Source organism: Ovis aries, chromosome 4 (assembly GCF_016772045.2).
Source record: "Ovis aries strain OAR_USU_Benz2616 breed Rambouillet chromosome 4, ARS-UI_Ramb_v3.0, whole genome shotgun sequence".
Taxonomy (NCBI): Eukaryota; Metazoa; Chordata; class Mammalia; order Artiodactyla; family Bovidae; genus Ovis; species Ovis aries.
The window spans coordinates 10,407,603-10,433,739 of NC_056057.1; the positions used below are offsets into that span (position 1 = coordinate 10,407,603).

The window sequence follows — 26,137 nt, forward strand, 5'->3', positions numbered from 1 at the left end:
TAGAGTCTGGGAGCTGCAACTGCGGAGCCCATGTGCCACAGCTCCTGAAGCCCTCGTGCAGGGGAAGCCCCTGCAGTGAGACACCTGTGTACTGCTGTTAGAGAGGAGCCCTCACTCTCCGCGACTAGAGGAAAGCCCGCACAGCAGGGAAGACCCAGCACAACCAAACAAAAAAATTAGTCATTCAGCCTGTTGTGAAACAGTGCTTCCGTAGAAACTGGATCAGCAGCTTAGAAGCAGAGCTTTAAATGTATCTCCTGTGTATTATTTCCAGGGAGGAAAAACCTGATTTTCACTCTTTACCATTTTAGGACCTTTCTTTTTGGTAGAGATGGAAATCCAAATAAACGGAATGTGCACAATGAAACATCTATGCACTTGTTGTGTATGGGACCTCAAATTATGATCTCAGAAGGCGCCCTTCATCCTCGCTTAGCACGCCCTGCAGAAGATGATTTTAGAAGAGCGGATTGTCTACAGATGATTTTAAGATGGAAAGGAGCAAAACTTGACCAAGGCGAATATGAGAGAGCAGCTATTGACGCTGTTGATAACAAAAAGAACACACCCCTGCACTATGCTGCTGCCTCAGGGATGAAAACCTGCGTAGAGGTAAACCTTTGGTGTGCCTGTTTGTTTGTTTTAGCATTCCGCATGGTAAAATCCGTGTCTCGGTAACGTGTGGTAATCAGTGTTTGTTTTACTTAGTTAATTTGACTAGTCATTTCTGTCTCTTGTGGTTCTAAAAGAACTGGAAGCCCTTGTTTTAGGGAAAACAAACCCACAAACATTCATCCTTGGAAATAAAATGAAATCAGAAGCAATTTAAAATTGACATCCCTGAATCTGGCAGTCATCATACAAACACTCTTATTGAGAGTAATACTTTTGGTATCAAAAGTTTCACCTAACGCCAATTTATAGAATGTATACATATGGCAAATCTTGACAAGTGGGACCTTTACCTATATTATCTAGAAGTGATCAGTTCCCTAAGCATATGAGCTTCGCAGGTGGCTCAGCAGTAAAAGAATCCGCCTGCAGTGAAGGAGAACTGGGTTCGATCCCTGGGCAGGAAGATCCCCCTGGAGAAGGAAAGGGCAACCAACTCTGGTATCTTGCCTGGGTAATCCCATGGACAAAAGAGGCTATAGTCTGACAGGCTATAGTCCATGGAGTTGCAGAGTTGGACACAACTTACTGGCTAAGAAGCAGCAGGGATACATATTAATGAATCTATTTATGGGGCTTTAAAAAATTTTATCTATTAAAATGTGCTGGGGTTTTTTTGTGTAATTTGCACTAAAGTACCTGAGTACTTTGTATTTGAATTTTTCCATCAATGTTTTTCATCTATATATCTAACAACAAGCTTAGATAAAATCAGCCATATAGTATAGGATCTTAACTAAGCTAAGAAATCATTATTCTTTATACTGTCGTCGCTGCTATACAGCTATATTCTCACAGCTATATACATGTCAGTCCATATATAACTCTTAGACATTGTTTTGCATAAATGTATTTAAGTTTCAGTGGGGAGCATTATAAATTGAATCAGAGTGTCCATTTACCAGAAATGTATGACTTGATTAGAAAAGTGGTTTTCCAGATTAAATATATGTTAATAAGATTAAAATATACATCCGAAAATTTAGTATTTCCATAATGTTATTCATGTGTATGAACTTATACTTCTAAATTGATAAATATACAAAAAAACTTGAAGGTTCTCCATTTTCTTACTCATGTTAAAAGGTTGTGGCCATTTATGTGACTTCTTCAGTGTATCTGAAGTGTCAGTTGTTCTCAACTTCTGGAAGCCTTCTGATCTGATCTTGTGTTTTTTGCTCTTATTTGTGATACTTACTGATCTTTTAGAATATTAGTCATTTCAGCTCTTGGAATTGTGTCACCTTTGCCCAACACTTAGCTAGTGACAGTCATTTAGTTGGTTGGTTTAGTCACTAAGTCGTGTCTAAACCAACCAGTCATGTCTTGCGACCCCAAAGGTTGTAGCCTGCCAGGCTCCTCTGCCCATGGGATTCTCCAGGTAAGAACACTGGAGTGGGTTGCCATTTCCTTCTCCAGAAGATCTTCCAAACCGAGGAATCGAACCAGGGTCTCCTGCATTGCAGGCAGATTCTTTACCAACTGAGCTATGAGGGAAGTCCAGTGACGGTCATTAACTTAAAACTAATCTTAAGCTTTGCTTTCTAACATTGATTCTCAGTGTGGTAGAAGGATATCCTAGGATTTAGCATGGAATGAGGCTATTGACAGAATTCCTGAGGCTTTTACACAATTTTTTTTTAATATATTGTTCTGTGCCCACCTCTTATGAACGAATCACTGCTATGGTGGCTTCTTCTTGACAGGACTGCATCAGCATCATATTAATAATTTTCAAGTGAGCTAGAGTAGAAAATAGCTTGTTCTTGATAGTAATATTACTTTTAAATTGCTGCTTTATATCTTGCTTCCAAAAATTCTCTATAAGCATTGCTTTAGTAGTTGTTGATTTTGAAGAACGTTTACAGTGATGGTGGAGAAGGCAATAGCACCCCACTCCAGTACTCTTGCCTGGAAAATCCCATGGACGGAGGAGCCTGGTGGGCTGCAGTCCATCGGGTTGCTAAGAGTTGGACATGACTGAGCGACTTCACTTTCACTTTTCAGTTTGATCCATTGGAGAAGGAAATGGCAACCCACTCCAGTGTTCTTGCCTGCAAATTCCCAGGGATGCGGAAGCCTGGTGGGCTGCCGTCTGTGGGGTCACACAGAGTTGGACACGACTGAAGTGACTTAGCAGTTACAGTGATGGGCTTATTAAATTGTTTTCAAAAGGTGAATGTGGTATTTTTGCCAACACATTTATGTGTTTGTATATCACTTTTTATTCAGTGAAGAAAATTAATGCCAGATATATTCTGACTGACAAGCATGATGATTTGCTTGGTGTAAATGTGTATGTTTTACTGTTTGATCTTTCAGTATATGATGTTACACAAACCACACCATTTAATAACTATTTTCATTTTTCTGTATTCAGAAGAGCTCTTTGACTTAATGTAAAAACCATAAATAGAACCCTATAAATACCTTCATTGCATTTATTCTAGTTGTCATCAACAGATTTTAGCATGTCATTTTACCCATATAAAGCTATTTTAAATCTGTTTTATATACTTGACTGTATATTTACCCAGCCTCAGGTCTTGAATGACTTTTGATAATGTTAACTGTTAACTAAACACAAACAGTTTCACAAGAAAGTGTACATTAACTAATTCCCAGAGGCCTTATTGTGTTTTCTAGTTCTGGTACATAAAACAAGTACATTGACATATGTAACCTACTCTATAGCTGTCCTTTTAGAGCATTAGTCCTTTAGTGTCTTTGTGTAAGGTCTTCTAGTATTCATAGTGCTCATTGGTACCAAGCATGATATAAAGGGCTTGGGTTGAGTGAAAGAATTATGAGATGTTTATTAACTTTTTTCATTAAGCTATCATAGTATGGTGTAAAGAGCAGTGGTGTCTAGTCCTGATCCTCACAGTGATTATCTGTAGACCTTCAGTCACTCAGCTTCTTTGAGATTATCAAAGAAGAGGAAGCTGTCCAACCATCCAAGAGGTAACTATCACAGTTATCTCAAAAGAACCCTTTCAGTTCAGTTCAGTTCAGTCGCTCAGTTGCCTCCGACTCTCTGCGACCCCATGAATCGCAGCACACCAGGCCTCCCTGTCCGTCACCAACTCCCGGAGTTCACTCAGACTCACGGCCATCGAGTCAGTGATGCCATCCAGCCATCTCATCCTCTGTCGTCCCCTTCTCCTCCTGCCCCCAATCCCTCCCAGCATCAGAGTCTTTTCCAATGAGTCAACTCTTCGCATGAGGTGGCCAAAGCACTAGAGTTTCAGCTTTAGCATCATTCCTTCCAAAGAAATCCCAGGGCTGATCTCCTTCAGAATGGATTGGTTGGATCTCCTTCCCATGGATCAAACCCGTGCCTCCTGCATCTCTGGCATTGGCAAGCAGATTCTTTACCACTGAGCCATCAGGGAGACTAAAGAACCCTTTAGCACTAATTTTTCTGTTAATCTGTGATTATAGCAAAATAGATCTCATTTTTAATGTCTGGCCTTCAAGGTTAAATTGATTATTTTATTCCATGGTTAAGGCCAAACTATTTTTTTTTTAACTCTTAAGGATTTATTTATAAATGTCTATGGAAATATGTCTGTTCTAGCTATTGAAGGTGTTTTTTTCTGTGTTTATTTAAGGACAGAGTTGATAAAGTCAACATTGGGCAATTTTGTATATGCATTTAAACACACAGGTTCTTGTGGCTCATTATTTTGAACCATTTAAATGAAATGTTTACAACTTCCCCTTCTCTCTGTAATAATGTTGTTCTGTAGTAAGCTAAAGGGGCACACACATGTACATACACAGAACATAACATAAAAAACCTCTTAATCATAGAGTTCTTTTAGGAACTTGCATGTGTGAAGGCATCAGTGGCTAAAGAGTTGACTCAATGGAAAAGACTCTGATGCTGGGAGGAATTGGGGGCAGGAGGAGAAGGGAACGACAGAGGATGAGATGGCTGGATGGCATCACTGACTTGACGGACCTGAGTCTGAGTGAACTCCGGGAGATGGTGATGGACAGGGAGGCTGGCGTGCTGCAATTCATGGGGTCGCAAAGAGTCAGACATGACTGAGCGACTGAACTGAACTGAACTGATGGCTGATTCATGTTGATATATGGCAAAACCAATACAATATTGTGAAGTAATTAACCTCCAATAAAATTAACCTCTAATATAAATAAATTTATATTACAAAAGATATAGATATACTGATATATATATATACACACACACATAAACATACACGTACATACATATAAATGGAGAACTCACCCTGAAGTTTCTCATGCTATATTACTGCCTAGTTGATTTCCTCATACGAACATTCCAACAGTCTGTAAAATTTAGTGTTTCCAAAACTGTACTCAAGCTTCTCTATTCACAGCTCCTCTTCTGGGCTGCCTTGTTCCTATTAATGATGCTACCATTACCACCATATCTACTCTTGATACTTGGATTTATCTTGACAATGTTTTTGTTTTGTTTTGTTTTGTGTGTGTCAAACTCATGCCACTAATTTGCAGAATACAGTTCTTCCTTGCCTATTTTGGCCAGCCTCTTCTGTTTATCTCTACAGGGCACCTTCTAACAACAGATGCTTATATCAAATACTACTTTTTCCTTAAGTAGGAAAATTTGAAGTTCAACAAATTAGTCATTCAGATTATTTATGAGATAAAAGTAACACAAAGAAGAGTAGACTGCAGTTGTTTGAAAATTAGAAATGCTTATATGTTGAACGTTTATTAATGCAAATTAAAGTCCCTTTAATTGTAATTTTTTCATATTTCAAAGCATCATTCCAAGGGTAAGCAAACATTTGTCTGTGAAAGCCCAGATAGTGTATATTTAACATTTTTCTTATAATTTAATTTATTTTTGGCTTTGCTCGGGCTTCATTGCCATGTGAGTTCTTTCTACAGTTGAGGCGAGCCGGGGTTACTCTTCATTATGGTTCATGGGCTTCTTGTGGGGCGGGGCACAGGCTGTAGATGCACGTTCAATAGTTGCGGCACGCGGGCTCAGAAGTCGCGGGGTGTGGGCTCTACGGCACGCGGGCTCAGAAGTCACGGGGTGTGGGCTCTACGGCACGCGGGCTCAGAAGTCACGGGGTGTGGGCTCTACGGCACGCGGGCTCAGAAGTCGCGGTGTGTGGGCTCTACGGCACGCAGGCTCAGTGCTTGCAATGTCCATCTCATCCTCTGTCACCCTCTTCTTCTGCCTTCAGTCTTTCCCAGCATCAGGGTCTTTTCCAGTGACTTGGCTCTTCGCATCAGGTGGCCAGAGTATTGGAGCTTCAGCATCAGTCCGCACACCACTGGAGAAGACTCTTGAGAGTTCCTTGGACAGCAAGGAATATTCAGGATTGATCTTCTCCAGCACCACAATTTGAAAGCCTCAATTCTTTGGCACTCTGCCTTGATGGTCCAGCTCTCACAACTGTATGTGGCTACTGGACAGAGCATAGTCTTGACTCTGTGGACCTTTGTCGGCAAAGTGAGGTCTTTGCTTTTTCACACACTGTCTAGGTTTGTCATAGCTTTCCTGCCAAGAAGCAGTTGTCTTCTAATTTCATGGCTGCAGTGATTTAGAGCCCAAGAAGAGGAAATCTATCACTGCTTCCACCTTTTCCCGTTCTATTTGCCACGAAGTGATGGGGCCGGATGCCATGATCTTAGTTGATTTTTTTTTTTTTTAAATTTTATTTATTTTATTTGGAGGCTAATTACTTTACAATATTGTATTGGTTCTGCCACACATCAACATGAATCTACCACAGGCACACACATGTTCCCCATCCTGAACCCCCCCCTCCCACCTCCCTCTCCGTACCATCCCTCTGGGTCATCCCGGTACACCAGCCTCAAGCATCCTGTATCGAACCTGGACTGGTGATTCGTTTCTTATATAATATACATGTTTCAATGCCATTCCCCCAAATCATCCCATCCTCTCCCTCTCCCACAGAGTCCAAAAGACTATTGTATACATCTGTCTCTTTTGCTGTCTTGCATACAGGGTTATCGTTACCATCTTTCTAAATTCCATATATATGTGTTAGTATACTGTATTGGTGTTTTTCTTTCTGGCTTACTTCACTCTGTATAATCGGCTCCAGTTTCATCCACCTCATTAGAACTGATTCAAATGTATTCTTTTTAATGGCTGAGTAATGCTCCATTGTGTATATGTACCACAGCTTTCTTATCCATTCATCTGCTGATGGACACTTAGGTTGCTTCCATTTCCTGGCTATTATAAAGTTAGTTTTTTTAATACTGAGTTTTAAACTGGTTTTTCACTCTCCTCCTTCACCCTCATCAAGAGGTTCCTTAGTTCCTCTTCGCTTCCTGCCATTAGAGTGGTATCATTCTCATATCTGAGGTTGTTGATATTTCTCCCGGCAGTTTTGATTCCAGCTTATAACTCATCCAGCCTGACTTTTCTTATAACGTGCTCCACATGTAAGTTAAATAAACAAGGTGACAATAAACAGCCTTGTCATACTCCCTTCTCAATCCTGAACCAGTCAGTTGTTTCATACAAGGTTCTAACTATTGCTTCTTGGCCAGCGTAGGTCTGTTAGCAAGGCCTAATTTGTGATTTTTCTCCCCTTGGCCGACTTCCCTAGAGCAAGCCCAGTCATTAGGCCTCATTTATACTGGTGCTTCACCTGTCACAGTGATTCAAGAAACGGTCGATGTGACAGAGGTGACTGTCGTGTTTAATAGTGCTTCAACTCTTTGTGAAAAGCGTTTTTTAAAATGAGTATTATCTTAAGATATTTCCTATGCACCCCTGTCCTACTTGCTTATTCAAAGCTTTAAGTGTTGCTGCTTATTGTCAGATCAAATAAAGGTCACTAGAAAACCAAAGCTGGTAAGTCCCACTTCCCCTTTATAGCCACAGGGCCTATATGACACTCAGCAGCTGTCAGAGCATTTCACACTTCATTGAAAAGCCATAAAAATCATTCACAAGTTATACTGAAAAGTTTTATTTAATTATAATTGTGCTTTTAGCACCTGGGGTTTTAAAACTATAAAAAAGAACAAGGAAATTGTGGTCCCAACTTAGCAACTAGAAGTAACTGTGCCTGACTGGGCCTCAATTTTCTAATTTTTTATCAAGATAGTTATGATTTCATTATTGTATCCAAAATATTGTTACAGGCACTGAAGGGAAGGAAAGATCATTTTAATTTTTAATTTTCCTAAGCCCAGAAAATATTTTGGATTATAGTATTTGAGTGGATAAGACTTCAGTTTAAGTATTTGGAGGAGGCTACTCAAAATGTGGTCCTCAGACCTGTAGCATCAGTAACTCTTGTTGTAAATACAAATTCTTGTGCGTGCCAGACCTCCAGATACCAAATAGGAATCTCTGGGGTAGACTCCAGGAATGCTTTAAGCAAATTTCACTGGTTATTCGTTTGCATGTTGCAGTTTGAGAAGGACTGTTCTACATCTCAAACATATGCAAATTGAAGTATTTTGCAGAAGTTTGATAAGACAGATGATTTAAAATGAAGATAGAAGTCATAGTAAGTAGAAAATCCTAAGTGCTAATTTGAAATTTATTTATAGAAAATTGAGCCATTTAATTTTTTTGATTGGTGCTATTTTGAAAGCAAATATAGTAAGATTAACCTAATGGTTGTAATGTAGAATAGATTTTATTTGAAAGGGGGTACTGATAAAGGAGTGGTTCTTAAAGCCTTGGTACCCAGACACTATTTCTCAGACTGGCTTTGGCATCAGTTTGGGTATTGTTGGGAATACAGCATCTCAGGCCTTATCTCAGATCACCTGAGTCTGAATCTGTAGTTTAACAGGAACGCTAAAGTCATCCATATTCACATAAAGTTTGAGAAGCCTTAGCCGAAGGCAGTAATCTGTGGGACCTACAATGGAATAATCTGTAAAATGTGCGTATACTTAGTCTCCATTCCAGATCACCCTAATAGAACTATCAGACTACCCAAGTGATTCTTAAACAATTTGGAAACCTTTGTGTTGGAACAGTGGTTTTAACCATGTCTGCACACAAAATCCCATTCTGTAGACCATATCTCAAACCAATAAAATTGGATTGCTGAGCGTGGGCCCCCTGTAATAAAACTTCTCTGGATGATTCCGGTGTCCAGCCACAGTTGAAAACCGATATCCTAGAAGGAGTGACAGGAGTTAGAATATTACTGCACTGATTCTGCTGTGAACTGGTCAAGAGCCTGGATACGTGCAGCGGTATTAGAAATGGAAAGAATGAGACAAATGCATTTTGGTGACTTGGTCAGTTTATACAAGAAAGTAAGAGAAAGGTTAACGATGATGAAGACTTTAAAATGTTAATATTAACAATGGTGAGCTATCTTTGGATAATATAATTTTCTCACTTTTATTTTTCTACATTCTGTATAACAATCTGCTGTCATATCTATAATTAGAGTAGAACAAATTAACTTTAGTTTTAAGTAAACTGAGCATGATTTTGGACCTAGTTCACTTTGAAGCCTGCTAGCAATTGACAGACATCTAAAAAGTGAGTTCAGGTGTTGTATGTGAAGTGTTCTTCAATAGTATAAAGAAAAAAATTAACAGTGAGATGAGATGAAGGAATTGGTTAGAAGGAAAGGCGAATATCTTGAATTGTCATTTAGAAGAAAATTGAGGTCTTAGATTATCCACATGAAATAGTATTCAGGCTGTTAAAAGTTAGAACCAACTGGGGGTAATGAATTTAAATTTAGAATCAAATGTTATCTCCATAGAGTTGATAACTAAAAGCAAGATAAGTTATAGATGACAAATCCAAGGACAGGACTTTAGATTATAGATAAAATTACAGAATTAAAGTCACAGCATCAACTTGGAGAATGTCTGTGTTTAAAGGGAATGAGAACAAGAAGTGGCCTACAGCAACAACAACAAAAAAAAAGCAGAGAAGAGAACCAAGATAATTCAGCATCAAGGATGCCAAGAGAAGAATTTCAAGGAGAGGAGGCAGTCAGTCATTTGACATGCTTCAGAAAGGGCAAGGAATTACAAGACTAAGAAAGGTGGCTGGTTTTGAGAGGTATTAATGACTTTCAGGAATAATACTAGAGTGAAGTAGGCAGAGTAGAAGTTAGATTGCTGGGAGAAATTGAGTAATTTGCTGAGGAAATGTAGAGACAATGAGTGTCAGTCACTAATTTCAGAAATGTGGCTGAGAAAGTTTTAAGGAAGTCCTTAGAGGACTAACAGAATTCAGATAGGGGACTCCTCTGCCAGGGGCCAGTAGAGTCAGAGACTGAAGCGGACGGGAGAAATGGAGTGCTCAGGGTCACAGAGGACACAGATTAGGAAACGGGAATTTTACTAGAACGGACTCTTAAGAATCACCTTTCTTTTTACACTTTTTCTCAAGATAATGTAAGCCTCATTTTACAAATGGACCTGTGTAAACTGAGGCTTACAGAAGTTAAACGACTTATGCAGAGTCATCAGCCATTTAGATGAAAGACCAAAGCGGTGGAAAGGGATTTGTCATCAACTCGGGGCTGTCCTTCCCCTCTTCTTGTGGGATTATGAATAGAAAGGAAGACAACATCGATAAACTGAGATGAGATGAACTGAGATGTGCTGAGACGGTGATAATTGGATGTTTCTTTTAAGGTAGAAAATTGTATATACCACCAAGTATGTGAGATAGACTAAAAAATATATATATATGAATAAAATATTCAGTTCTCCTTGTTTGAGAGTGAAGAAAATGATACTTGGATGCTTTGGTTGAAGCATTTAAAAACTGCCTCTTCAGAACCAGGTGTAACTCCCTATTATGCAAAAGCAAAACATCTGACTTTCTGCAGGAAATGGTGGCTGAGACGTTAAGGAGTCCACCTGCGATGTAGGAGACCCAGGTTTGATCTCTTGTGTTGAGAAGATCCCCTGGAGAAGGGAATGGAAACCCTCTCCAGTATTCTTGCCTGGAAAATTCCAGGACCAGAGGAGCCTGGTGGGCTACAGACCATGGGGTTGCAAAGAGTTGGATACGACTGAGCAACTAACTCATGTAGCAGAAGTTTAACATGTCTTGACATCTTGTGTTTACTGGTGTTTCGACTTTAGGCCCCAAAGGTCAGTATGCTGAAACGCTTTTTTAAGAATTCCTCCTCCAGTGTCAGGCAGTACTGCTGTTAGCTAGCTAGCTTCTCTGACAAAAGTAGCATATACATTGATTTCCTTGCCAAGACAAATGGACTCATGCTGCAAACATGAACCTTCCCTTCCATCACCCATCACGGGTATCTCTCCAGCAATGAGATACAGGTTTTGGGGACCCCTCACCATACTCCCATCAGACTCATTTTGGGACTGCTTTTGAAGACAGATCACCAGTCAAGGTAAGAAATCTCAAGTTCTGAAAATTGTCAAAAGTGGCTCTCGACAATGACTTCTCGCACATTCCCTCTCCATACACTCTTTTTTTTTTTTTTTTTTTTTTAAACCCCATGGAATGCAGACTGGAAGGTTCCTCTCACCAATATTTCGGAATGGCACAGCCTCTTAAATTTCATCGTCTTTGCTTTTGCTAAAGACTAGAGTAATTAAGTTAAATATGATTTATCTTGTTTGCTAATACTTGGAATGTCTTCCATGGTAGTATCTATTTTGGATGTAAATCAAATCGTGGCTTTGAAAGCTATCCCAGTGTGCTTTTTAGAAATCATTTCCTACTGCTCTGAATAAAGAACTGGAGAACAAAATCAGCTCTTAGTTCTGTAGCTGCTGCTGCTGCTAAGTCACTTCAGTCATGTCCAACTCTGCAACCCCAGAGACGGCAGCCCACCAGGCTCCCCCATCCCTAGGATTCTCCAGGCAAGAACACTGGAGTGTGGGTTGCCATGTTTTTCTCCAATGCATGAAAGTGAAAAGTGAAAGTGGGATTCTCCAGGCAAGTTCTGTAGCAGTCAGAAGCAAATTGTTTTATGTTGGATAGCCTGTGAAGCCGAAAGGCTGAAAACAGTAATAGATCCTGCAGTTGGTATGGTAAAGTCTGTGGGCTTATTACTTCCCAGTATTAAATAGAGTAGGTAATATAAATATACCAGTCTCCATACCACTTAGGCCAGAATGTAGGGTCATTGCTTGTCAGACTTCCATGTGCGTAAGAATCTCCTTGAGATTAAAATCAGATTCTGATATAGAGGTCTGGAGTGGGAGGGGCTTGGGTGGTAACACTGAGATTCAGCGTTTCTAACAAACCCCCAGTGATACCACTGGTCCCCAGACCACATTTAGACTGAAGGGTTCCAGGTGATAAGTGACTGCTGAGACTTCTGCTTCGCATGCTTTTTTCCTTTAAAGGGACAGATGTAATGTGTAACTATTTTAACCTTTGTGACCACAAGTCTGTTTTTCATATTCTTCTTGATTTGTTTGCTTGTTTTCACAACTTAAAAACTGTTGTAAACCATCTTAGCTCTGAGGAATACCTTTGGCCTAGAGCAGGAAGCCAGAGTCATGTCCACTGGGCTTGTGAGTGGCTTCCAGGCCTGGCATTGGTGTAGGTCCCTTGTTTTGTCAGGGCCTCTTGGGATGACTGTAGAGGAACCATGAGAACTGCAGAGGCAATAAAGGAATTTTACAGGAAGATCTGTGTTTGTTGGAAGGAAAGGAGATAAAATATGGAAGAAAATGAAAAGAAGCTACCATTTTTATTAACTCCCTTAAACAGTGCGAATCGCTAGAAAGTATTCACGTTTAGATCATAAATGAGATTTGGCCAGAACTTTGCAGTAGGCCCAGGATACATGTGGCTTCTTTAATGTTTGTGGTCAACCTGTTCTTTGCGTCAGTACAGTGTCATTAAGAACTTGGTCAAACTTGTGTCTGAATCCCAGTTCTGCTGCTTACTAGTTGGGTAATTTTGGTCAAGTTATTTAACTCTTCTGAAACATCATAGTATCCCTGCTGCTTGGGGTTGTTAACATTAAATAAGGAAATGTGTTAGAGGTCTCAGCATAGTGCTTGGCACTCAGAAAGCAATAGGTGGTGTCTGTTACTGTGTTATGTGGTGGTGAGTGAATTCTGTAAAAGAATTGGCTCCATGACTGATTGTTTGGCTGTCCTTCGGGGGTGTCCTGGATTATGGCCCTCATGGTGTTCATGCCCTTCCCAGTGTCTCTGCAGATGTAATGGGGAACCTTGAAGCTACAGCCCTTAGTAACAGTGTATTAAGCTTCTAGAAAATCAGCAGAAACCTCAGTAGTAAACACATTGTTACTCTTTTATGCATTTTTACAAGTGGGATTTCTTTGAGTGATGTCCTTCCTTTAAATATCAAGAGATTTGATGGAGTATCTTCTCACCTTGGCTGTGAGTAGCTATTCCCATTGCTTATTTTGAGTAATATTGAAAACAGTTTTGCTTCAATGATTTGCTCAACCTAATTTCATTTCAGTGTTTAACTGGATAATGAACGACGCAAATGAAAATTTTTGTCTGCCTTGCCAGGACATCAGGTGTTAATGGCACTTCTTGTTTAAGAAAGATTTGTAGAAATGTATAAAATTTAAAGCATTGAATAGCTATAAAATTATTCATTTTTAAGTAAAACTTTGGATTGGACAGAATATTTAAGAATTTCTTTATAAAATTTAAGAAACAGGTTTGTTGTTTTTAATCAAAGGAAGTCATCTTAACACCGATTAACAGTAATTGCTTATCTTAAAATCAGAAGCCACTGGTATCTAACTTCTTAAAATCAGAAGCCACTGGTATCTAACTGTCACTTCATACTTCATATTATTACATATTATTGATTTGTGGTCATGCTTCTTCTATTATATAAAAAAGTTTTAATATGTAGAATGGAATAACTTGTCATTTAAATCTATAAGTACAAGTTTTTTGAAAAAATCTTTTTTAGCTTTTAGTAAAACATGGAGGAGACCTGTTTGCTGAGAATGAGAATAAAGATACTCCTTGTGATTGTGCAGAAAAGCAGCACCACAAAGATCTGGCCCTCAATCTAGAGTCTCAAATGGTATTCTCACGAGATCCTGAAGCTGAAGAAATAGAAGCTGAGTATGCTGCTTTAGATAAACGAGAGGTAAGCTTTTTTTTAATGAAAGAATATGCAAGTATTGTACTAATTTTTTTTATTCTTTAAAACCCAGTGTGTGTGGTCTTCTTTGTAGTATGCTATACGTTCTGTCATCTGTATAGCCATAGTATGAAAATACATCTTAAAAAGCCATAAGTATGAAAAAGATACAGAAAACCTGTCCTTTGACGTATATATGTTTGTGTGTGTGTGTGAAGGTCACTCAGTCATGTTTGACTCTTTGTGACCCCGTGGACTTACAGTCCATGGAATTCTCCAGGCACGAATACTGGAGTGAGTAGCCTGTCCCTTCTCCAGGGGATCTTCCTGACCAGGAATCGAACCAGAGTCTCCTGCGTTGCAGGCGGATTCTTTACCAACTAAGCTATGAGGGAAGCCCCATACGTATGTTTAATTGTATAGAGAGGTGTGGACTCCAAGATCCAGTCCTCCATTTCCTCAGTCTCTGCCTGTCTGGATTGCTCTTCTCAACAAACATGCTTGGATAATGCCCATCTTAAAATACAAAACAGCTTCTCCATTAACCACTCTTCCTGTCCCTGGCCCCCTTCAGTTGTAGCCCCACATTGCTGATCTTCATGTGAGAAAAACAAAATTTAAGAGTTGTCTGTACGTTCTGACTTCCTCACCTTCCCTTCACTCTCCAGCCCTCTGCAGTGTAACTTTCTCCCCTTCTACTCTGATGGAACTGCACTGACGTGCATTGGGAGTCACCATCTTGCCAAATCCTTCTCTCTCCTCCTCTTACTTGATGCTTTTCTCTCCTCATCGTACCTGAATTCCTCAGCACACCACTTGACACAATTAACCACTCCCTTCTTAGTGAGACACTTCTTCCCCGGGCTGCAGGGACTTTGCTCCCTGGGTTTCCTTTAAGTCTTCCTTGTGTCGGTAAACATTACCTCCAACCACTCAAGCATAAATGTGGCAGCATTTTCAGTTCATCACATCAAACAACCTGGGAGTTCTGTCAGTTTACCTCCAAAAATATAACCTAAATCCATTTACTTCTCTCCTTCTCTCCTCCTACCTCCCTCAGTCATCCTTTCCACCTTTACTTTTCATCTGGACCGCTATAGTAGTTTCCTAACTGGTCTGCTGCCTTCTGTTTTAGTCCCCTTAGAATCCATTTTGTGCACAGTAGCCAGAGTGACATTATTAAACTTAAATTAGATCATATCACTTAACCATTTAGTGATTTTCATTGCACTTAGAATAAAATCCAAACTGTTTGCTCAGATATAAGAACTTATATGGTCTTGCCACTATTTGCCTTTTCAACCTTATCTCAAATGATTTTTCCTGGCATGCTATGGTACTTAGACTTCACTAAGGCTCAGCTCAGCTCAGGGGTCAGCTAATGTGAGGTTGGTATTGAGAGAAATTGGAAATATCCTCCTCTTCTCCTGAGTGTCTTTCACATCTTTTAAAATTTTAACAGTTACCAATATACTTGGGTCAATAAGTACCTGTTTTTTCATTTTTTTCCAACAATGAACTTATTTCACCTATATAATCAGGGGAAAGCTGTTTTAATTGTGGGGGAAAATAAATATATCTTTAATAACTCCTTTGTCATAGTCTCTTCTGAAACAGTTTTTGAAGATACTATCACTTTATACATGACTTCAAAGTGGTACAGTTTATATGTTGGACTGTTTCACTTTTCCTTCAGTGGTATTTTGGTAGCAGTAATAAGCACTGATGCAAAAGAGGCACTTTTATTCCCTGTTTATCTTTAAATTAGTTTTCTTTTTCTTTCTTTGTATCAGTATTAGACTGCTTTGAAGGTTATTGATGGTTTGTATTAGTCTGAAAATAGAAGCAACAGAAAAGAGAAAGGCACCTTCATTTTAATCCTTCCTGCAGAAGAGAGGGATACTGCCTACATGTTGTTGTTTTTGAGTCAGTAAGTTGTGTCCAACTCTTTGCAACCCCAGGGACTACAGCATGCCAGTTCCCTGTCCTTAACTATCTCCCAGAGTTTGCTTAAACTCATGTCATTGAGTTGGTGATGCCATCCAATCATCTCATCCTCTGTTAACCCCTTCTCCTCCTGCCCTCAATCTTTCCCAGCATCAGGATTTTTTCCAATGAGTTGGTTTTTCACATCAGGTGGCCAAAGTGTTGGAGCTTCTGCATCAGTCCTTCCAGTGGATATTCAAGGCTGATTTCGTTTAGGATTGTCTGGTCTGAGCTCCCTGCTGTCCAAGGGACTCTCAAGAATCTTCTCCAGCACCACAGTTTGAAAGCATCAGTTCTTTGATGCTCAGCCTTCTTTATGGTCCAGCTCTCACTTCCGTACATGACTACTGGAAAAACCATAGCTTTGACTGTATGGACTGTTGTCATCAAAGTAATGTCTCTGCTTTTTAATATGCTGTCTAGGTTTGTCATAGCTTTTCTTCCAAGGAGCAAGCAACTTTTAATTTTGTGACAGCAGACACTGTCTGCACTGATTTTGGAGCCCAAGAAAATAAAATCTGTCACTGTTTCCACTTTTTCCCCATCTGTCTGCCTGAAGTGATTGAACTGGATGCTATGATCTTCATTTTTTTTGAATGTTGAGTTTTAAGCTAGCTTTTTCACTCTTCCTTTTCACCTTCATTAAGCGGCTCTTTAGTTCCTCTTCACTTTTGTGCCATTGGCTTCCCTGGTGGCTCAGAGGTTAAAGCATCTGCCTCCAATGCAGGAGACCCGAGTTTGATCCCTGGGTTGGGAAGATCCCTTGGAGAAGGAAATGGCAACCCACTCCAGTATTCTTGCCTGGAGAATCCCATGGACTGAGGAGCCTGGTGGGCTGCAGTCCACGGGGTCACAAAGAGTCGGACACAACTGAGTGACTTTACTTACTTACTTACTTACTTTTGTGCCATTAGTGTCATCTGCATATATGAGGTTATTGACATTTCTCCCAACAATCTTGTTTCCAGCTAGGGATTCATCCAGCCCGGCGTTTCACATGATGTACTCTGCTTATAAGTAAGCAAGGTGACAGTATACAGCCTTGATGTACTCCTTTCCCAATTTTGAACCAGTCTGCTGTTCCATGTCCATTTCTAACAGTTGCTTCTTGTCCTTTATATGGGTTTCTCAGGAGATAAGTAAGGTGTTCTGGTATTCCCTTCTCTTTAAGAATTTTCCACTTCGTTGTGATCCACATAGTCAAAGGCTTTAGCAAAGTCAATGAAGCAGAGGTAGATAGGATTTTTTTTGGAATTCCCTTGCTTTCTCTATGATCCAGTGGATGTTGACAATTAGATCTCTGATTCCTCTGCTTTTTCTAAATCCAGCTTGTACATCTGGAAGTTCTCAGTTCATGTACTGTTTAAGCCGAGCATGAAGGATTTTGAGCATTACCTTGATAGCATGTGAAATGAGTACAATTGTATGGTAGTTTGAGCATTCTTTGGCATTGCCTTTCTTTGGGATTGGAACAAAAACTGACCTTTTCCAGTTCTGTGGCCACTGTTGAGTTTTCCAAATTTGCTGACATATTGAGTATATAGCACTTTAAAAGCATCATCTTTTAGGATGTGAAATAGCTCAGCAGAAATTCCATCACCTCCACTAGCTTTGTTCGTAGTGATGCTTCCTAAGGCCCACTTGACTTCGTACTCCAAGATGTCTGGCTCTAGGGTTATCTGGGTCATTAAGACCTTTTTTGTATAGTTCTTCTGTATATTCTTGCCATATCTTCTTAATCTTTTCTGCCTCTGTTAGGTCCTTGCTGTTTCTGTCCTTCATTGTGCTCATCTTTGCATGAAATGTTCCCTTGGTATCTCCAGTTTTCTTGAAAAGATCTCTAGTCTTTCCCATTCTATTATTTTCCTCTATTTCTTTGCATTGTTCACTTAAGAAGGATTTCTTATCTCTCCTTGCTGTTCTCTGGAACTCTACCTTTAGATGGGTATATCTTCCCCTCTTTCCTTTGACTTTTCACTTCTCTTCTTTTTCAGCTATTTGTAAGGTCTCCTTAGACAACCACTTTGCCTTCTTGCATTTCTTTTTTCTTGGAGATGGTTTTAGTCACCACCTCCTGTACAGTGTTATGAACATCAGTCCATAGTGCTTGAGGCACTGTGTCTACCAGATCTAATCCCTTGACTTGATTCATCATCTCCAGTGTATAATCATAAGGGATTTGATTTAGGTCATACCAGAATGGTCTAGTGGTTTCCCTACTGTCTTCAATTTAGGTCTGAATTTTGCAATAAGGAGCTGATGATCTGAACCACAGTCAGCTCCAGGTCTTGTTTTTGCTGACTATGTAGAGCTTCTCCATCTTCAGTTACAAAAAATATAATCAGTCAGATTTTGGTATTGACCATCTGGTGACGTCCATATGTAGAGTTGTCTCTTATGTTGTTGGAAGAGGGTGTTTGCTATGACCGGTACATTCTCTTGGCAAAACTCTGTTAGTCTTTGCCCTGCTTCATTTTGTACTCCAAAGCCAAACTTGCCTATTACTCCAGATATCTCTTGACTTCCTACTTTTGTATTCCAGTCTCCTGTGATGAAAAGAGCATCTTTTTTTGGTGTTAGTTCTAGAATGTCTTGTAGGTCTTCATAGAACCATTCAACTTCAGCTTCTTCAGTGTTAGTGTTTGGAGCATAGACTTGAATTACTGTGATGCCGAAAGGTTTGCCTTGGACATGAACCAAGATCATTCTGTCATTTTTGAGATTACACCGAAGTACTGCATTTCAGACTCTCTTGTTGACTATGAGGGCTACTCCATTTCTTCTAAAGGATTCTTGTCCGTGTAGATATAATGGTCATCTGAATTAAATTTACCATTCCCATCCATTTTAATTAGTTCAGTGATCCTGAAATGTGGATGGTCACTCTTGCCATCTGTTTGACAACAGCCAATTCACCTTGATTCGTGGACCCTAACATTCCAGGTTCCAATGTGTTATTTTTCTTTAATGAATCAGACTTTACTTTCCCTACCAGATCACACCCACAACTGAGCATGGTTTCCGCTTTGGCCCAGCCTCTTCATTCTTCCTGGAGCGTTTTCCCGCTCTTCCCCAGTAACATATTGGACTCCTACTGACCTGGGACTGAACAATGTATTAAAATGCTTCACATAACCTAGTTCAGTTGTAGAGATTCAGAGTGATCATGTTACATGCTCGTGAAGGCAGTATGTCTTTTTCCTTCAAGAACTATTTTTCTTCCATTGTTACCTATTTAAGTTTTAAACTGTGTATTTTTTTAAAAAGGAATCTATACAGGTTGCTTTACATTATTCCTTTCTTGATATATATAAACCAAATTTTATTTTGTTCAACATAAATTAGATAGAATGAAGGCTACTCTAAAGAAGAACATTTAGGAATTAATACCAGAAAATATGCAGCTGCCACCACTGGGAATATTAAGAAATACTGTTTTTCATTACTAGGGCAGAAAAAATACCTGGAGTCCCAAATCTGAACTTAGAAGCAGTGTTATACATAGTGAATAACTTCTAGGCTAGAATGAATACTACAAATTTAATCATGAAGGGATTTGTGAGTTTTTGCATGAAAAGCTGTGTTTTATAAATTAGCTTAAAAGCAAGCTGTACATGATGACATGGGGATACTTTTCAAAGGATAGTTTGGATTAAATTTCCCTTTTTAATTTCTTTTTAGTTAATCCCTAGAGAGGGATATAATAATAAATTATATTAGAAGTTTAGGTTAATTTTTTTTTTCTTTTTCTAGTTAGCGTCCTAGGATACCTGTAATATGTAGAGATTCATGGCACTATAGCTGAATGCCTGTATCAGTGTAGTAGACTATTAATACAGTGTGCTGTGTGGTGTATTCAGTATTAAGGCTTTACGATCATTTATAAAAAGAATAACACTGCAGACCCATTGAGTGCATGCTCTGCCAGTGTTTAAAGCTCTTTAACATCCCCAGTGACTTTTCTTTAATTTTTTTTAATTAAATTTTTTTCAACCAAACGTGCTCTTTATAAAAAGCACAGTAAAAATTTTAAATATTCATTTTTTCTACCACTTAGAAATAATACTTGTAACATTGCCTTCCATTTTTCATCAGTGCGATATTAGACATTTTGTATCCTATAGTTTTTTATTTTCCTTAACATTTCTTTATATTTATAAACTTATAGGAAATATTTTGAGTGACTGGGGACTACTCTTAACGTGTAAATATCCTTTAACTCCCTTAAGGTACATTTGAGTTAGTTGTATTTTGTCACTTTTATAAGTAACATTGCAGATGACCAGTTCTGTTCACATTGCGATTAGACCTGAGGATGAATTCCTGTAAGTAAGATTATTGAGTCAAAAGATAAATATTTTAAAGACTCCTGGGATGTGATGCTTAGTTTTCAAATGATATACCAATTTCTATTTTTACCCACAGTATATCAGAGGACTGTCTCACTGCGACCTTAGCAATATGGAAGGTGGTTGTTGGGTTTTTTGTTTTTTTGTTTCAAATGTTGACCATTTTGTTAGGTAAAGAGCTTATTTACTTAAAGATGTTTGTGTTTTTGTGACGTTCGATATTTTAAATTTACTGATTGTCACAAATTCCTTATATATTAAAAGCAACACAGTTTTTATGTTTAAATCTTGGCAGTGTTTTTGCAGTTAAGTCTGTCAGTCTTTCCTGTGATAAATATACTCATTGCTTCTATATGCATCCCTACCAGAAGACATTTTAGGATTAGAAAACTTGTATCAAGTGAGAGAAATAGCCTTGATGAATAGAGTTCCTGTCATATTGGGTTGAGTAAGAAGTGATAAAATGGTTTCCATGATAATTTTAAAAAAGCAAAACAAGAAATACAGTTAATATCTAGTTTTAAAATATCTATAAATCAACTGTAAAAGATGAGGTTTACTAACTGCATCTGTTCTGTGGTTTCCAGAACTCTCTGGAATATTTGATAAATGTCACCAAAGGGCATCCTCAGTGGTTGTAATTCTGATGAGTAGTTCAGAATTTCTACTGCTTTTTAACTTGTTATCTTTAGTTCTTTGCTTACTGCAGTAAGCTGGTTACATCTGTTTGAAGGACTGAAGTAGATATGTATATCAATATTAGTAATAAAAATGCAATATTGAATAAAAATAAAGGCAAATTGCTTAGTGATATTTATAAAGTTATGCCTTATTATTAGAATAGCTACAAATCAAGTTCACGGTGGTGATTGCCATAGCAGGATAGGGAAATTAGGGAAATGAAATGAGGAAAACATGTCACAGGTTATTTTGGCCTTTATAAACTTATGAATAGTGAGACATTTGTGACTTTATTCTTTATATATTTTTTGTTAAAAGCGAAGGGGGGAAAAGATAAAGGATAACAGAATAAAAACACACCTGAAATGATAAAGTACCTTTATGGAGTGTTAACAAACACTTGAATAAACAGAGATAATACATTTATGAGTAAGTTGAATAGTATGTCATAATCACTTTTCTCCAAATTCAGTCTTAATAAGTGTAAATGTTGGTGGTTCAGTGATTAAAACTGTATCTAGGTGAATATGTACATATTCACAACCAGTTGATTTGCAGAAAGAAAAGACTGGATAAAAATACTTGAGAATGTTTATCATGACCCAGTTGGTCAGTGGTGAAATTGTAAGTTTTTATTTCTAATGCTTTTTTTTTAGTATTATTTAGATTTTTGAAACTATAAGATGATCTTGTCATTATAGTATAATTCTTTGTTTTAGAGTGATAGGTTCATGATACCAGGCATCTACTTTCCAACTTAAAGAAAGACTTGTGAGAAAGTAGTTTGAAGTTCGTGATAGTGGAAGATACAGTGCCTTTTTAGCTTCATTGCCAACCCAGAACTGAAAGATTAAATAAATGATAACCATATATATTATAGGTTTGCAGAACTTCCTAAAGGTATTCTAGCCAATTTAATTTTGCTTTTCTTCTTTTTAAAGCCATATGAAGGATTAAGACCTCAGGATCTTCGTAGATTGAAAGATATGCTTATTGTGGAAACAGCAGACATGCTCCAGGCTCCACTATTTACTGCTGAAGCTTTACTTCGAGCTCATGGTAATGAAAGAAATGTCCTGAGTACCTTTTGAAACTTTTCACAGTTAAAAGATGGCTGTTTTGAAGCACTTTTACTTTTCTCTTGTTTTTTCAGAACATTTTAAATATTTAATTCTTCTAAGAGCTAATTCTCCCAAGATTTTAAAATAGTCAAAATAGAGTTCTGTTTGAAAAAGAAAAGTTTTTTAAGCAATAGATTTCTCTTGAGTTTCTTCTCTTTATTTCTTCCTTTGTTTCTTTTTTAAAAAATGCTATGCAGGCAAGGCACTGTAGAAATCAAATTCCTTTAAGAGGAACCAATTAATCTTTTTTCTTTGGTTATATTTATTTCTTTGCCTTTTTTAACTACTTTCAATTTTTAGAAGAATGTAAATTTGGCACCTTGATCAAAATTACTGTAACAAATGGAAACAATGATATCTAAAGCTTACAACTATAGAATCTTCAACAGAATAGCAAATACTTTGCCCAGGACATTTGAGATCAAATTGAACATGAAAGTTTTCTTATAAGCCCTTAGAGGCAGATCTGAACAAGCATACATAGAAGAGGGAAAAGAGAGAATGAAAATAAAACTTAACATTATGCAGATTTATGCCTTATTTTTCAGCATTTTTTAAATGTTGGTTCTCTGAACCTGGTTTTACTTTTTATTAGATCTGTATAGTTTGGTTAATTAGTGATTCGTTTTTATATTTAAGCTACAATTAATCTTTTTTCTTTGGTGCTATTTAATTCTTTGTCTTTTTAAACTACTTTTGATTTTTAGATGTTTTATTGAGTCTATCTAGAGCTCCATCACAATGGCAATGTGTATTTCCCTTAAAACACTGCAAACAAAGAAGGCAATAGCACCCCACTCCAGTCCTCTTGCCTGGAAAATCCCATGGATGGAGGAGCCTCGTAAGCTACAGTCCATGGGTCTCTAAGAGTCAGACACAACTGAGCGACTTCACTTTCACTTTTCACTTTCATGCACTGGAGAAAGAAATGGCAACCCACTCCAGTGTTCTTGCCTGGAGAATCCCAGGGATGGGGGAGCCTGGTGGGCTGCCATCTATTGGGTCTCACAGGGTCAGACACGACTGAAGCGACTTAACAGCAGCAGCAGCAGCAGGCATGCACTGTTTTAATCTCATAATAACTAGTAAAGTTATTGTGAGATTGCTGTGTAAGTTAATAAACACATTTGTAAATACATTGCTTGCAGGAAGTAAATTTCTGAGTTACAGCTCAGGAAAAGCCTGCTGAATTTATGTGGTAAGCATTACTTAACACAGTATAAGGGTGAAAAGACAGCAAAAGTATCTTCATACATCCTCATCCCCTCACTGCAACAAGCCCTTAAATGGGAGAAACTTATTCCCCTCTCTTTCCTCCTCCTCCTCCAGTTCCCACTTACTGTCACCTTATAATATTCAGAGAGCACTTGGGTTATGGATCTGAATAGAGAAATGCTTTCAGATTATCATCAGGCCACATACCCCAGTAACTGGTACTCAAAAATGGGATGTAGTTGTAAAGTGCTTTTATAATACAATATTATTGTTAAAGGCAAGGGTTGACTGTCTTGTTTTGTTTTGACATGGCATGTCCTCAAATAAATATCAATCAATATGAAAAAAAAAGATGGCTGTTTTAATGTTTTAATATAAAACAAAATAGTTTGCCAAACAAGCCTGAGTTGTTATTTGTGCAGTGATTACTGCAGTACTCAACATCCTTGTGTTTTGAAGTAAATATAAACTGGCTATGAATCAGAGAAGAAATAAATCTCTTTTTGAAAATTGAGCAAGTAGACCAATTTATAGATTGTCTAATTTTAGAAATGTATCTGATTCGAGCAGGGTTGAAAGTTGGAGTCCATAGTCCTAGTCCTGGTTTTGACATTAATTTTTACTAAAGCTGATTAAATAAAGTCAGTTAACTAACAGTTTGTTATTATTATTTATTTTTGTCAGTTGTATTTATTTTATGTAAAAACTGTTTCTCACCATGAAATACACAAAGCAAAATCTATAGAGTCAACACAAGAACATACTGTTCCTTTTACAGTGGAGGTTTTTTTGTTCATTTTTTAAATTTTTTTGAGCACATTACCAAGTTTACTTAGAAAAAGTGCTCAGTTTATTATAAGTCCTCTGTGATCCTTAAGACAACCATTCTGGGAATTGTCACATGTTGAGTTGGACCCTCCAATTGCACAATTGATATTTGACATTTTGGCTTATTCAAAGTTTTTTTTCTGATTTAGAAATTACTTTTAAAAAGGGAAAGGTGAATGCCCTTTCTCATCCAATAATTTTGAGACATACCCCTTTAACTATAAATCATTATCATCTGTATTAAAATAGAACGTCTACTTTGAAAAATTTTTATATGATCTTTTGATTAGAAGAAAATTTTAAACTGCGTATTTCATCTTTCTTTCGTCATTTCTGTGAATAACTTGGTATATAACCCTCCAGAATCACCAACTTCATCATTGCTATTTCTCAGAGTTCTGTACTTGACACTCTTTTCCACTTTACATACCAGTGGCTCTAACTTTTGGGGTAAATAAGAATTGCCTGGGAAACTAACCAGAAATTCCTAGGATGACTTCTAGAGAATCTAAGTCTTTTCTTTAGGTGAGGGAATAGGCATAAAAACATGGGTTATAAACAGCCTACCAGATAGACCCTTATCTGAGAAACATTGTTGTCCACATTTATCTAATGAAACCAAGGGTTTCAAAAACCACCTAGATAATAAAGAACATAGCTACAACCTGACCTTAATGAAGTATTCAGGATTTTATTTCTAAATGCCTTTTTAACCTTTTCTCCCCAACCAAAGGCTGTCCATACATGAACTCATCATTTCTCCCACTATCTTGATAAATGGCCTCCACATTCATTTAATCACCCTGACCAGACTGAGAAGTCACACTTTTCTTCTTCCTCTCTATTACATTTGCGCACAGCCTCATCATTTCTCTTCCTAAATAGCTCCCATCCTCTCCCCAGTCTCCCTAGCTCTTTCCATTCTCACTGCCCCGACTTAAATTCAGTTTGTCATTATTTTTCATCTAAATTGTAGTCCAGTGTTGGCATTCCTCTTCACCCATATTCATTTTTCATATTGCATTTTAAAATTTTGGGTATTTATCTCCCCTGCTGAAAAACCCTTCACTGGCTCTCCCCAGACTTAGAGCATCCCATCTCTTTAGTACATCTTTATGACTCAGGCCTGTGCACCCGGGCCATCAGTCTCCACTTGTATTTACCCACTCCTGCTTGTCTTCATTAAGCACCGCTTCCAGGAAATCTTTCCAGCTCATGTAGTCCCAGGGTTACTTTGAGAGCCTTCCTGTCTCTTCCCATTATATCCTGTGCATACATGTGTCATACACTTAGAATACAACATTATTGCAGTAATCTCTGTATTTGCTTTTCCTCTACATTAACCTGGGAGCTCTTAGAGGGCAGCTTTTTATTGTTTTTTTTTTGTTTCCACAATAACCATCCCTGAAGCCTTGAGAACATAGTTACAGAATGAATAGATAATATATTTGAAATGTTATTTTAATAATTTAAACCCATCTTTTTATTATAAAACCCTATTTCTCCATTGTCATCTTTTAAAACTTTGAAGTAATCCTTTGGGAAGAAAAATCTAGACCTGGTTCAAAAATGAAATTGAGGAATTCAAAATAGTTTTTAAAATCTTAGAATTTAAAGATAAAATATTTTCCTTTTAATCAGTATAATGCTTAACAGTCATAATATAGAAACTTGTAAAGAAATACAAAATATCTTAAATTGTGTTTCTTTTGTATGAGGTTCACAGCAACCTGTCCTCTACTTGAGCTTTCAGATAAAGAGAATACATTTACATATAATATAGAGCTGGCGTAAAAGTAGAAGTCACTCATCTGCGAGGGGCTGTGTTGTGCCAGTTATATTAGAGTAGGCCACCGCGGAAGCGAAAGTAGAGAGTCAACCACAGTAAATGTGTCTTGATCGTAATGGTAGTCTACGGTGTTTCATTTAGGTTAGGAATGGGGCAGTGGCTCCGCTCCACACAGTTATCCCGACTGACTGAGACTCGGCCATCCTAACAGTGGCTTCTGAGGTTGCCCTGGGGATTCTCTCCATTCTAGCTAACCAGTCAGAAAGGAAGAAGCATGCAGATAAAGATGAGCCTGTCCCAGAAGCGACATAAATCACCCCTGCACCTATTCCACTGACCAGCCTCCAGTCACATGGTCACACTTAACTGTAAGCAGCATTCTACTCTGAGTCTACCCATTTCTGCCACAGGTGTCTGC

The 26,137-nt window shown here is 38.1% G+C and overlaps 1 protein-coding gene across 5 annotated transcripts in view; it reads left to right on the forward strand.

The window, feature by feature from the left end:
- Positions 1 to 26,137, forward strand: part of ANKIB1 (ankyrin repeat and IBR domain containing 1) — a 155,719-nt gene that overhangs the window by 76,546 nt on the left and 53,036 nt on the right. For 4 of the 5 annotated variants that reach the window (XM_004007711.6, XM_015095182.4, XM_042249131.2 and 1 more), the window contains 3 exons: positions 312 to 612; positions 13,574 to 13,756; positions 21,708 to 21,825. In XM_004007711.6, coding sequence (XP_004007760.1) covers positions 312 to 612; positions 13,574 to 13,756; positions 21,708 to 21,825 — 602 coding nt within the window. The remainder of the gene's footprint in view (positions 1 to 311; positions 613 to 13,573; positions 13,757 to 21,707; positions 21,826 to 26,137) is intronic. The other variant, XM_042249132.2, reaches the window with a different exon arrangement.